Source organism: Oratosquilla oratoria, chromosome 18, assembly GCF_046742065.1.
Source record: "Oratosquilla oratoria isolate Oo_2021 chromosome 18, ASM4674206v1, whole genome shotgun sequence".
Lineage (NCBI taxonomy): Eukaryota > Metazoa > Arthropoda > Malacostraca > Stomatopoda > Squillidae > Oratosquilla > Oratosquilla oratoria.
Genome location: NC_134794.1, coordinates 61,594,968 through 61,609,967, shown reverse-complemented (window position 1 = coordinate 61,609,967; position 15,000 = coordinate 61,594,968). Strand labels below are relative to the sequence as shown.

The window sequence follows — 15,000 nt, the reverse complement described above, 5'->3', positions numbered from 1 at the left end:
GTCAATAACATTGTAGGTTATTGCGCGTTGTTGTCAACCGTGCAAAGGTCGTTTCAGCCCGAGAGAGATTATTCTTGCCTCCACCAGATGACTTTATTCGCGTAACCAAAACCCCGGTTGCCATGGCAACGCTCTGGACCTGAACTGAACTTCCCGAGGTCATCACCGAGCCTAATAGAGACGTTTGGAGTCCGCCAGAATCAAATATCTGAAGTACGTCACCGTGGCGCTAAGTGGAGATTGATTGGTTGATGAAATTGTGCACAACCCACATACTTCGTGGGTGTTAGGCCCCACCTCGGCGTCGCGTCGTCCAGGTGACGACAAGAGATGTTGTTGACGTACGTCCTCACGCGCTTCGCTTTTGTTCCGACGATTCGATTTAGCTGAGGTGAAACGCGTTTATCATGTTTATATATACAGTATATATATATATATATATATATGTGTGTGTGTGTGTGTATATATGCATACATATATAAGTTTATATATATATATATATGCATACATATGTGTGTATATATATATGTATATATGCATACATATATGTGTATGTATATATATGTATATATATGCATACATATATGTATATATATATATATATATATATATATATATATATATATATATATGAAAATTAAGAAAACAGGATCCTTGAAGGATATTAAATTTAAAAATGTACTCATTTCCGTAGACAGACATCCATCGATTCGGGAAATGGCCCGGATGAAGAAATGCTTAATTAGAGAACATAAATTTATTTCCATCTTTGACTTAATGAGTCACAGAGACAGGCTACGCCAGGAGGCGCTGAAAGCTGCAACCGAGCTCACCTTTGCCCTGTGTGCTCTGACGTCCAGGGCAAGTGACAATCACCGCGTCGTGTCGCACTTTGCGGTTGCAGCCAGAGATCGGATTTTTTTTTTTTTTTTTTTTTTTTTTTTTTTTAACAGCGTCATTAAAAGACACCAACAAATACCCTTCGCCATGAGAACGGGACCCCACGAACATAACTTCTATCCCGAATATGATGACAAATAAGTATGTACAGCGAAGAGAGGAAGAACTGATCCAATATATGTGTGTTGCCAACTTGACACATGACCTAGCGCGTTGAAACTTGATCTAGCGCGCACAGTTTGGGTTGCCTGCATGCCTGCGCAGGCACACCAGGGGTGGGATACCTCCTGACTCAGCTCTGCCTACTTGCTTGAACCTCATCTGAGTCCTGAACCATTTTCCCTTCATGCTGTGCGCAAACATGTTTCACAAACAATACACAAAGGAAAAGAATGTGCGCATGTAAGGTTTTTCAGGTGAAATTTGATTTTTCGTAATTAAAGTTTTTTTATTTTTCGTAATTAAAGATATGAATCTAATAATTTCATAATAATGAATGAAAAAAATATGTGATTTTGAGAATATGTCAGTGACTTTTGAAATGTAAATGTCCAAGTTCATAATTTCACTTGGAGTTTAGAAATCGTTTGAACGACGGTCAATATGATTCACATGGGCGCGCACCTACTTTGCAAAGACGGCAAAATTTGAACACAAGCAAATTGATGCACTCAACGAATGAAATTGCAGCAACCAGATAATTTATATAATTTACGAATAACAATAACAGGCTTGTGTGTACTATACTGTATCTGCTAGCGCGTGTATATATATGAAAAGTGCAACGCTTGTTGGGACCCGTCACCCATTCTCAAATTTTCTATCATCCCTAGACTCAAATTCATGTACAGTTCCAACTTATATCTATATCCTCGATTTCCAATTATCATTTTTGATTTGAACTCGTGTATTGTTTGAGCTTGAGTTATATCACCTTCTAAGCTATTCCACATATTTATGCATCTTTTTGGAAGATGTATTTCTTCACATACCCTCGACATGTGGTCTTCCTAATTTGCTCCCATAACCTCAGCCCCCCCAACTTTAATCAGGAAATCTCTTCTGTCCGTGTGTGTGTGTGTGTATGTATGTATATGTGTGTGTGTGTATGTATATGTGTGTGTGTGTGTGTTCCCTTTCGCAACTTGTTCCGGTTCCCTGCGTGATCCCAGGGAGGAGAAGGAGGAGGTGGAAGTGGGGGAGCTGTTTACACTTAACAAAATGACTTAGTATCATCGGACCCCCCCCTTCCCCCCTCCCCCCGCCGGCATCTACACTACATGCAGTTTCGCACGTTTCCCACCCTCTTGCACAACACCCCCCTCCCTCCCCCCCCCCCCCTCCACTCCAGGATCGTCTACGTACTCTCTTAGGGGCGGGTCTCTTTTTTGCCGTTATATATGTACGCACACACACAAACACACACACGTATGATAAATTGGAGGGTAGTAGACAGGAACCCACGAGCGTTACTCCTTTCTTCCATACCACAATTAGGTAGATAAATACACAAACACACGTGTTTTACCGTAATAATTGCCATGTTTGTGTATGTGTGTATTGATTTACGTGCATATGTTTGTCTCTTCATATATATATATATATATATATATATATATATGTGTGTGTGTGTATATATATATATATATATATATTTATATGTACAACACTGAATGGGTCCCAGTGATTAGAGATACATTTTAACAACCACAATGCACTTTAATTCTAAGCCATCAAAGGCCAGCATGCTGAAATTGAAATGTGGTACTGCCCAGGACTTGAACCCGGCATCCTCATGACAAGTGCGACAGTGACTTTCCAACTAGGCTATCAAGAGAGATACAAGTTTAGCGCATTATTTCTTATATATTTGTATACTCGAGTTACATCCACATATATGAAATTTTGCGTTCAACCCATCTCCACTATGATAGCACAATTGGAAGTATACGAACGCGGGAAAGTATTTGTACAACACTGAATGGGTCCCTATAATATATATATATATATGTGTGTGTGTGAGGTCTACCACACTATGGCGTGAGATCTACCTCCCCTTAGTACTATAGCGTGGGGTCTACCATTTCCATATATTTATTTTAGCGATAAACACATATGTACATATCCTAGGAATGACTTAGATAATTGGATTTCTGATTACATTCATATTAAAGGAAGAAAGGCAAAAATAAACATGTTATCATATATTTCCGTACCTTTATTCTAGCGATACACACTTCGTACATCTTCTCAGAATGACACAAATAGGTCAGGTCAGGTCACGTGAACAGGTCACGTCTTTGATGTATTTGGGCAGGTCACATGTTTGATGGACAGTTGCGGGGAGCGTTTCGGAGGAACGCTGGCCACGCGATAGACCTTAAGCGTGCCCTACACGATCAATATTATTGCGCAATATTCCGTATTTTACAGTATTATTGAGAATGTAGGGATGGTATCGAAGTTGCACAGTGTTTCGTCTGTACATTTGAAGTCTTCAATATATTGTGTCATTCTTCAATACCATCCCTACACTGCCAGTTATATTATACATTACGGAATATTGCGCAATAATATTGATCGTGTAGGGCCCGCTTTAGGCTGCACCTGGGTAGGCGACATACGGCGGTAGGCCTCACGCTATATTAGCACCATATAACATATATGTATGTATATGGGGGCCTCGACTCTCCACAGATCGATAACATCCACACAATTCACCATTCACTATGGTCTTGGATCACGTGTTGGACTCGTGATTGACAGCTATTATCCTTCCGAAAGAGAGCTCAGAACTCATATATGAACTATCTATGGGTAATGCTGTGACCTTACACGCACTCACACACCCAACTCTCCGCCCACGAGAGTTGGAGTAACGACTCGCAGCGCAGCAATACTGAAATTATTTCAGCCCTGGGCGGGATTCGAACCCGGACCGCCGTAGTGGCGGCCGCGAACGCTAACACTTCGTGTCATTAGCCAGAATAAATATACAAAGGACGTTTGAATCGACGGGACAGTGGCGCTGTTAGTGGACGTACCAGTTGCATCACCTTGTTGTGTCTCCTGCGAGACGCCGAGAAAGTAGTTGATCAGAACAAACTATGGAATGTTTACCTTGACAGTATTGGAGCGACGAGACCCCTGTCTTTTATTGTAGCGAACGCTTGACGACTGTTAATCAGTTCCAAGGATGGTTACTCGGAGAGTTTAAGGGATCATGGCTCACACTACTACTAACAAGACTCACAACTTCTCTTTTTTAGTTAATTTTCTGTGATTATTCCGCCCCATCCGCCGTCTGATATATCTATGTTCTTTATTTCTCTTTAACTTTCCGTGATTCGCCCATCGTCAACCCCCTTCTAATTTCCGTTTTCTATTTTGCAAATTGGATGGGACACCTTCAACTGACTTTCGTTTTTCTCCTCCTCTTCATGTTGCTCTTGTCGCCACAAGCGTCAACGTCACTCTCGCCAATCTTCTCCCCTTTACTCCATGTCATTTTATTCTTCGCGTTTTACATCCTTCCATTTGATATATACATACTAAAATTCCTCACAAAGTATTTGTTTACATTTCTCCTGGCCTGTCGTCGTCCCGCCTCCATCGTATGCAATGAAATGACAGTAGAGCCCCTGAGCGAGCTTAGAGCAGCTGCTCCTTCAGCCCACTCGCTTTTCCAACGTGCATTAACAGCTGTATTCGCATCTCTGCCAGTTGCCGTGTCTTCTTTAACGTACAACCAAACACGTACGTCGTTAGCAGCTGTGTGACCGGCGTGCAGGTGTTCGGGCCAGAAGCAAGAGATTTTGCGAAGTTTCGAAAAACTTTGGTTATGCTCGCTGAGGGGCCCCACGAAGTATTTCTGAACTTCGTCAGCGTGGTTCAGTGTGTACGTACGGTGGTTGAGAACTGGTAAGAGACTGGTGGAGTGCGCGAAGGATTCTCTGGGCGTTACATCGGAGTTGTTTGGCTGAAAGCTGTCATGAATGCAGAGGTTAGTGTCACACACTGTTCGACTGAAGAACATGGCCCTGGTGGACCTGTCATAGGACTCGAACTGTTGCTGGGGGTCTGGCTCGATCTCGAAGGGTATGTGAACCCTTCGTTCCTGAAGGGGAGAGACGACTTCGGTGGGGGTGTTCAGACCCCCTTTCTCCCCCCCCCACACCCAGGGACGATGCTGAACACCCCTCCCCCCGCCCTGTCTGTCTACCCCCAGGGACGACAATGTAACCTCCCCCTCCCTAAGGGACCCTTGTCATAACCCTCCCCTCCGGGTGTCCTGTGAATGTTGCTTTTAATTCAGAGTACCATTATATACCATATAGTACCCCAGTACACCATATGGCCGTCTGGTGGCACTGGCACGCGATTTGATCAAGACGAGACCCCAGACAGAGAACCCCAGACCCTCCCCCCACCCCCCCACCCAGCAGTGACCGTGGGATCCCTGTTGCGTGACTGTGGGATCATCACTCGCCATGAAAGTGACGTCAGTAGGTGTGACGACACGTTTACAAGTGACGTCATGAAGTGAGTTTTGTCCAGTCCAGTGGCATGTGGAAGATGTCATGTTCGCTTGCTAGTGACGCTGGTGGTGTGACGTGCGCACATGCAAATGACGTGTTGTCAGAAAGTGGACATGACATGGCCAATCTCGAAATGGGCACTCAATTTGACGTAGTATTCATAAGATGTCCTTGCTATGTGACGCCATGTGCTTCACTAGGGTTCATACCTGAAAAGAGGAAGAAAATTGAATGTGATGGGTTAATATCCAAGGAGTGGTGTATTCATCTATGCTCGTAGGCTATCGTCAATTTTTTTATATATAGGACTTTTCCCCTCTACGCTCGTAGGGTATCGTCATTTTTCCCCTCTACAAGACAAATCCACAAATTAATCCAATTATTCGGAAATTTGGTTCTCGATATCTTGTGGGAAGTTTGGTTTCTTCTTGTCCCACAAGAAAATTAATAAACACGTGATTTGCATGAAATAGCTAATGGCACTCACGCCCGCCCACTGAACCTCGCCTATAGCTATATAGGTATAACATTGCATGTATAGCAAATAATATAACATCTACTCTAGCGAGCCGCGAACCGGGCGACGTGGACCCCGACCGGAACGAGGAATAGGTGGACCGGGACCCCATTTTTTGAATGGGGCAGGGCCCCCCCCTCCCCCGCCCGTCAACTGTTGAATTAAATCGCCTGGGGGTTGCCAGTATAGAAGCTAAACAGTGCGGTATGTCACCACAGGAACCCAGAAGTGGCCTAGGGCTAAACATTGCGTTATGTCAACACAGGAGCTCTGAAGTGGCCTAGGGCTAATAAACATTGCGTTATGTCAGTACAGGAGCCCTAAGGTGGGTTAGGGCGACTATAGGGTTTCGAGAGGACGATTGTCGTAAAACTAGGAGGCAACACTCCCCTCCTCCCGTTGGTGTTCCTTCGACCTCCCCAGAAACCACGCCCACCTGGCCGAGCCGACGACAGGGTCACCCCCGTGATCGTGTTGGTGGAAGGGATGACGCAATAAGGTCAACAAACCTGACCAATCTAAGATTTTTTATAGGGAGCGCCGCACCCCTAGACCCCTGTCTAGAGTCACGATTCAGCACCTTTGACCGATCCAACCAATGAGCAAGGGGAACCGCCCCCCCCCCCCACCCTCTGTGTCCGGCAGAGGACGAACTTTTCTTGATGCGTTGATGTAGTCGTTGAGCCTGTAGAAGGGCCCATTTGACGGACGTGGGATGTGAGTTGGTAGAGGACATGTGTACCTGTATACCATATAATGTTCCAAAGTGGTTGGGACAGCAGATGAAATTGAGGAAAAAAGTCGACATTTCCATTCGTATGTTTTGCACCGCCGATTGGTATTGCCTTTGGTAAACATCACTAATTTAGTTTATGCAAACTTTCATATAATTGACCTTGTTTTTAACTCTTTTTGTGAGTAATGCCCCCCGCCCCCTCATCCGACTTCCGATTTGCAGCATCACTCGTTGCGACGACTCGACCCCGGAAAAAGATGGCCGTTTCCTCGACTTCTTATTCTCGACCTCGTGGATAGATGCGCTGGTTTTCGGAAACGAAATACGAAAAAAAAATTGTGTAGATGAGAAAATGGATCCATAGCTTAATGAATGAATACAAGTTGCATGGAATCGTAGGAAGATATTTGTAGGAAATGATTCCAACAAGATAGTTGTTGGGGGTGAGGGGTGGGGTGGGTAACACCGCGTCCAATGCTGGCTAGGGAAGGTGTACATCCTAGGCTCGTGTTTACGTGCGTGTGCTGAATCCTGTCACTTTTTTCTATTTTAATCATTCTATTTATCTATTTATTTTATTTGTTTATTGCATGTTGGGTGGGGTTGACCAACTGTAAGACCAATTGTTGCTTGTGGAACTTCTCAAAAATCCGTTACCCCTATTGCTTTTGTTTTTTCTTGGTTAAGAATTGATCATTTTATTTAACTGGGGTACAAGGCGCGAGTTACAAAGGAAACCATTTGAATTCTTGGAGCTCCTGGCAGAGGCAATCCAACCCGTACATTTTGTGGTTGTCAGTGGTTAAATTAGGTCCGAACATGTATTTACCTAATTACGGTTCCGTGCTTCATTGTGTGGGACACCCTGCTACAGTAGACATGCTATCTGTTGTATTTACCTAATTGTGATATACAGGACAGGAGATAAAATTAAGAGGTGCTGGCTTGTGATTCACCATTGTCAAAGATCACGTTTTGGACTGATGATTGTCAGCTATTAAAATCTTAGATGAACGTTCAGAGGTCGTATAGCGGACGATGTATGTGATGCGACCTTGCAAACACACATACAAACGCAATTTTCTATATATAAATATGTGGAATAGCTTAGGTGATATAGCCCAGGCTCAAACAGTACACGAGTTCAAATATGATAATTGGAAATCAAAGATACAGATTAAGTTGGAATCATTCATGAATTTTAGTCTAGGTATGTTAGAAAACTAGGGAATAGGAGACGGGACCCAACAAGCGTTGTTACATTCACGTATACTACAATTAGGTAAAACAAGGTAAACTCGCACCAACTTCTTGCTCAAGGGAGTAGGCGGAACTTGCACTGCTGTAACGGTTTTCAGGACCACTGAGGTAGCAGGTAAAGTCCGTGTTATGTTATGCCCAAAATGTCGTGTCATTGCCACAGCAGTCTACTTAGGTGAACTCTGCTCTGTATTCTTCAGTGTAGCTTGGTTTCAGATTTGCTTATTGGCCCGTGAGGGATGGCCAAGAATCCAGTTAATCTCTAGACAAGAACACTGTGGGGGTAATGTGATGTCTGTTGCTCTTAGTACGGTTGGATGGTGGCGTGTATCGCATTGTTACGTGTGCTGGGGTATTGCATTTCATTACCAATAACAAAGGCTTCGTCTGTTGGGAGGGGGGCAATATTTGCACCAGAGAGGTAGAGTCGGAGCGATGGCAAAGGAGCATTAGAGTCTAGAAGTGATCAGCATTCTTCATTGAGTGAAAACTAGTATCCAATCACAAAAGAATACTACATAACTCTGGGCCATAGAGGTGTCCCTAAAGTATTGACTGCATAAAAAATGTATAGTCAGTATCCCATACAGGGGGATGTCTGATGTGTCCGTGTGTGTGTGTGTAGATGGGCAATTTTCCACGTAGTTTGATGGGTATGTGGTGGGTTTTGTGTAGTGGATAATAAGCATTGTGTGCTGCACATGTCAGTATAATACTACTGTATGATACTCAAATAATAATGATTGTGCGAGATTAGCATCAGTATCAGAAACATGTATTGACAATATATTACCAATGAAAGTGAACTTAAGATATTGTCAGTAAGATTATGATCAAAGTAAAAGGTACTTAACAGCCTTGGGTCAGCATTTGAATTTATACATCTCCAGCGGGTAAGTGGCATCATCTCCGTCTTTGTCCCATTTGAGATAACGATGTTAGGTACTAACTTTCCAATATTGTAGGTGGTCTCAATGAGCGAGGACTTGCGGCAGGCACTCTACTCTTCAGCGTCCCTTAACAGTCTCGAGCTGGAGGCCTTCCTTCCTGACATCATTGGCACTTCGGAGATCATCACGGACCATGTCCGGAAGGTAAGATGCTCCTCATAATGACATTCTCTGAGCTGAGTAAGGTTGTATGGTATTAGTCAGAATAAAATCCACAATGTGTCACAGTAATGGAATTTAGGCTGAATGTTTATCAGTTTACAACAAAAGTTCTTTGAAATGTGGTGCATATGGCATGGAACTCTACCGTTTGAGAGTTGTATAACATTGTCCACATGTATTGAAACCACCACAGTCAAGATAAGAGTAAAATTTTGCCTGTATTGAAACTCTTCCAACCAGACTTCAGTGGAAACTCACCACCTACAATATAACTTTTTCTATATTGATGCAGAGTATGTACCGAAAGCTGCCAGCACGAGCACAGGGCTATGCTTGGAAGTTGATGTTCAGTACCTCCCAACATGGATTCTCCTTGAAGTCCCTTTATCGCAAGATGGCAGATATTGACTCTCCTGTGATGATCTTCATCCAAGACACAAACCAGAGTGTATGTTATTTTAGTGTTCTATGCATTTATAGGTATTGTCACGTTAGAGGTTGGGTGGATGTGGAATGGTTGCATGCCTTGGCTGGCTGGCTACCTCCCAAAAGGGGGTACGAAACCTTTTGGTAATACATGTTTGAATGTGCATTTTACAAGAAATTGCATCAAAACTATGGAAGATGAAGGTGGATGGAGTATACAGGAGGGCAAGACCAAGCAGGTGAATGAGCAAGGTAAAAAGAGCATTGGGTGCAACAGGAATGCCTGTCAAGCAGGGAAGGGAGAGGACAAAAGATAAGCATGAAAAGAGAGTAGGTGGGATGAGAATTTTATGAGGCTTGAAGGGATTTCTTTTTGTCTATTTTGTAAATTCATTTGTAGATGAGGAGAGAAGGCCACCATGTGATAAAGCAATGGGGACAAACCAGCGTAGGCAGTTGGGCCCTGCTGTGGAGGTGCTTGTGCCTTGCTGCATTGCCTCAGACCCAAGCAGTGGATGGGTGATGGGTGAAAAGTGGGTTCATGATTTGACTTGGCCTTCTATATAAAAGGAGGAAAGAGCCATTTGGTATGTGGATATATATACTATTTATTTTACTTCATGTTTGTTTTAGGTTTTTGGGGCAGTAATGTCATGTGCGCCCAAGGTGAGCGATTTGTTCTACGGGACTGGCGAGTCCTTCCTCTTCACATTCCAACCCGATCTGCAGACGTATTTGTGGACTGGCGAGAACACGTTCTTCATGAAAGGCAACAACGAGTCCCTGGTCATAGGAGGTGGAGAGTAAGTAGCAGGCTTGTTAATTAATTGGGCCCTGTGGCTCCTGAGGTTTGTCCTGCTTGTTCGTGAATGATTGGCATATTTGATCACAAGATCTAAAATCATACTAATGCATCTCCTTTTGTTTCCACAGTGGCAACTTTGGCTTGTGGTTAGATGGAGACCTGTACCAAGGGCGCACACAGCCCTGCAAGACTTTCAACAATCCACCACTTACCTCTGAAGATTTCATCATCAAGGCAGTTGAATGTTGGGCCTTTGAGTAGGAGCTTTCAGGGGATTGTTTTCTGGACCAAATTGTGGGTTGCCCTTGAATTTGAAGGGAAAGGAACCCCCTGTAGCAGTGCTGGGCCTTGGATCAATATTTGAGGAGAGAATCCTGAGGGCAGTGTTTAAGGTTGACCGTAGATACTTTTCAAGAAGCATAGCGGTATAACTTTTTGATGTGCCATTAAAATGCAGCCCTATGGAGCTCTTTCAGGGTAAGTCTTGAAATGAATTGTAGGAACTCCTTCAAAGATTTGGTCATTGTGCTTGAAGTCAGTACTGAATGGTTACCATATGAAATGTTGGGCCTTGACTTAACTTCCTAAGGTTGCGACTTAGAGGACAGATCCTGGTTTTGTATGGGAAAAGTGACATTACATTTTGAACTGATGTTGAACATTTTACTTGGGTTTCGAATATTGAAGTTTCCATTTTGTACTTGAAGGATGACACGAGTGTATTGATAGATCTTGGACAGTGATGTGCAGAGAACAGGTTCCAGCAAATTGAGGTGAATGTAAGTTGAGTAACAATAGTCAGGGAAGAATGATTTTTCTTTCTATCAGTTTTTTCCCTTTGTAAAGTGTGATAACTCAGTTTTTTTCTTTGTTTTCTTCTTCTTTTTCTTAAGGTTGAACAATTATTTAAGAACATTTGCAAGAGGTTTAGTTTGAAACCAACAGCATAGATGCATATGAACTTTGACGAGAGCATGAAGTACAGCCATGTTTTGCTTTGGATGTCGTACCTTCTAACATTGTGTTGGTATGCAACTTGTGTCCTGGTGTAATGTGCTCATTTTATGACTACTGTGGGGACTTGATCAAAAGTCAGCATTAGATATACAGAATTTGTGAACGAATTGTGCGCCATAGTACACATTAGAGAAAAGTCAGATTCTGTATTAGATTTGGTTATGTTCACAGTTGATTGCTGATGAGTAGGCAGTATTGAACAGGACAGGTGCAGATCGGATGAGTTGGTTAATTGAGGGAGATAGGTTTGGGTTGAAGCATTTAGAAACATAAATGTATAATAGAGGAGGAACTTGGGAAAAGGGAAGTTGAAGAACTTCAGAAAGAGTCTTAAGTGAGGGCTAGGACCTGGAGAATGTCAAGCAAAGGAGAAAAGGGGAAGAATGGTGGCCCTACTATGTAGGAATTGGATTGCAGTTGCTCTCTTTGTATCCCATTTGTGACAGTTGGTGTGGTTAGTGTCATTTTGATACACAAGTGTTGACAAGCAAAGCAATTACCAATGCATTTCTATGGTGGTAGTGTTTAGCAATGCTCCTGCTGCTGATTGAGCTATGTAGGGTCCCTCTCAGTTCCACTGAGACAGAAGTGTTCTTCCGATTGTGATTGAGCTAAAGAAGGTTTCTTCCTTTTTATGATTGGGCTGGAAAGGGTTTTTCTGTGTGTGATTAAGGTGAAGTGTTCTTGGATTGAGGTTGGCTTGAAGAAGGGTTCTTCCGATTGCTGAGGTCATGAGGTCACTTACATTACAAAATATGTATATTAAGCAATAAGAACAGATTTTTTATCATGTCTTTGACATGTGTCAATATAGAATGTGTCATCTTAAGTGATGCACCACAGAGAGTAAGGTTTGGGTGGCACTGGCAAAAACATGATGATACATCTGTCGTATTTACCCTCAAACTTTTGATGACTATCCAACCTTTTTCTGCCACTGAACAAGCTGCTGTTTATGAAGAACAGTTGCTGATGAGATAGATTGGTTGATAAATGGAAATTATTCTTTCCAGGTCAACATTTGGCAGGTGTATAGGTATATAGAGAAAGTTCAATGTTGTCAGGAAAGTGATTGGTGTACAGACATGCCAAGCAATATCAATAAAGTTTGCTTTGTTAGCAACATAAAGTTAAGAGTTTATACATAATGGTATGTCGATCTGGGTGATGTGAAATAGTGAAAGCTTTTGAAACCTCTTACACTTTGAAAAATGTGAGAGTTAAAAGCTACTATCTTGACCTGTTGGTTAACTCGAGTCCTCAGAGACTACTAACAGAAGCCTAAACTGATTGCAAACACACCTCCTGGTACCACTTAGGTTTAAGATGTACTGTAGATATGAAATGTAAAGATAGCTTCTATATAGTAATTTGATGGGTATAAATATAAATATATATATATATATATATACATATATATACATACGTCTGCTTCCTTCCCACGTTAGGTTTGGATAAAGTCTATAGGATAGTAGACGTCTATTTTGGTAGTCCCTCCTTCGTGTTTGTGTTGTGTGTGCGTTTGTCCGCGCACATACCGTATGCATATTTGTATTCGGGTGTTGTGTATATGTGCATCAGCAAAGTATGTTTGTGTGTATGACTGCTACTGTGTATGCTCATCTATTTGAGTTTGTGACTTAGGTCATGGTAGTCAACATGTACTCACATACATGCTGAGAGGCCCGGTATAGATATGCATATGTTTGCGCTCTGTATGTGTAAACCTGTTGTCATTTTGTCATTCGTGCTGCCGTATAGATAAAAACACATGGGCAACTGTGTTCTGGCTTTGCATAGGTTGAGAACTTGCAAAGTGTGGGGAAATGTTGCTCAGACTTGAGAGTTTAGCACAAGTTGAGATTTCTGCATGTGAGCCAGAGTTGTGTGTAGCATTGCAGCACTGTGCTAGGGGTTTTTTAGTTGTGCAACCCTGTTCTCATGGGCCTCTCATACAGTGAGGGACAACCCTGATGTAAAGAGATGGTAGCAAGGTCATCTTGTGACAGGCCAGTGTAACGATGAGCTGTGCATTTGTCAATTAGTAATCATGGCCAGCTGTGTTGGTGAATTAGTTATGATCTACAATGTTGTTGAATTAGTCATTGTCAGCAACTGTTGTTGCTGTGTGATGCTGCTTGTTTGCAGGGGGTGGTAGAGAAACTATATTAGTTTTTCATGGAGAATGTGTAGACCTATCCCTGGTTTCTTTTATTGATTATGTAGTTGAGGTGATCTGGAGGTTTATGAGGAATGACTGATTAACAATTTGAGGTGGTACACATGGGGAATCAGTTACTAATGGTAGAACACATTTAAATCAATGTATCGCAATGAGTAGGATCATGATTCAGTATGTATATTCAGAATTGGATGACAAAATAAAACAAACACTACAAATAGTCATGGTACTTTGTGTTTATGATGGCCAAAAGAACAATAGTATAAATGTAGTGATGTATCAATGGATATGTGTATACTGTTTGTGTGTTTCTTTGAGGAGGTACCAAGATGAACAAAATAGCCTGGCAGCCACTATAATAAAAAGAAAGGAAAAGAAAAAATCATCCAGTATGGAAGCAGTTAATCAAGTTACAGTAGTCTATAACCTGTTTGCTGTTGAAGAATGCTGGGTAGATGAATCAAATATCCTGGCAGCAGCCGGAATAAAAAGGAAGTACCACTTGTTATGGAAAGAGGTATGATTTTAATTTATTGTAATATTGAATACATTGTGACCCATTCTCTAGTATATGTGGCAGCAGATAATGCCACCATAGGAAGAGATCAGATCACTAGAGCTACTCAGCCTATTCAATCACCAGTATCTTTCCACAAACAAAACAAATCTCTTCATTGGTTCTTTATTTCATACAGACATGAGAATTGCTATACAACACAACATAACCTATGCAGAAATTTATAGCCAAACATTGATTCATGCAGAAGTATAGGTCATATCCACTGCTGTCTTAAATGCAAATAGGTACAAATTCCATGCACCCCAAGGTCACACGTGTAAGTTTTTCTGTTAAAATAAGCTGATAAATACGTAGCGATAAATGCTCAGAGTTGCACATGACACAAAGGTAATTACCATACACATTTTTGTTGTGCTTGTTTAGGCAGCACAAAGACAAAAGACATTAGTCACAAACTTTCAGGCCAGCAGATGTTGTTTGTAAGCAAAAAAACAAAAATTGGAGAATAAGAGACAGGACCTCACAACAGTAGATCCTTTCCTGTATACTACCTTGTCTACCCCTTTATAAGAGTGAAATACCATTTGGTATGTATGTATAGATAACTAAAGTACATATGAAGTTGTGTGGTATTGCCATGGTTGTTCATTGTTTACATATATATACTGTATATACAGATGTATATATGTACTGTATATATATATATGTGTGTGTGTGTATACATATGAATATATGTGTGTATGTATATATGTATACATATCTATATATTATATATGTATATACATGTGTTGTATGTTTGTGTGTGTATATATATATATATCATGTGTATATATATTATATTTAGTAGATATAGTGTGTATAATGTGTATATATACATATATAATATGTACATATATATATACATACATACATATACCAAGGCTTTTTCCCCCTTACAAGGGAGGTAGCCAAAAAGGAAAAGGCATAAAATCATCCCACCCATTCCAT

The 15,000-nt window shown here is 41.7% G+C and overlaps 1 protein-coding gene across 21 annotated transcripts in view; it reads left to right on the top strand.

Annotated features, from left to right (window-relative positions):
* Positions 1–15,000, top strand: part of mtd (TLD domain-containing protein mustard) — a 429,051-nt gene that overhangs the window by 413,922 nt on the left and 129 nt on the right. For all 21 annotated transcript variants that reach the window (XM_076202235.1, XM_076202215.1, XM_076202220.1 and 18 more), the window contains 4 exons: positions 8,917–9,045; positions 9,356–9,511; positions 10,123–10,292; positions 10,423–15,000. The exon at positions 10,423–15,000 is cut by the window's right edge and continues 129 nt beyond it. In XM_076202235.1, coding sequence (XP_076058350.1) covers positions 8,917–9,045; positions 9,356–9,511; positions 10,123–10,292; positions 10,423–10,555 — 588 coding nt within the window. In that variant the 3' untranslated portion in view covers positions 10,556–15,000. The remainder of the gene's footprint in view (positions 1–8,916; positions 9,046–9,355; positions 9,512–10,122; positions 10,293–10,422) is intronic.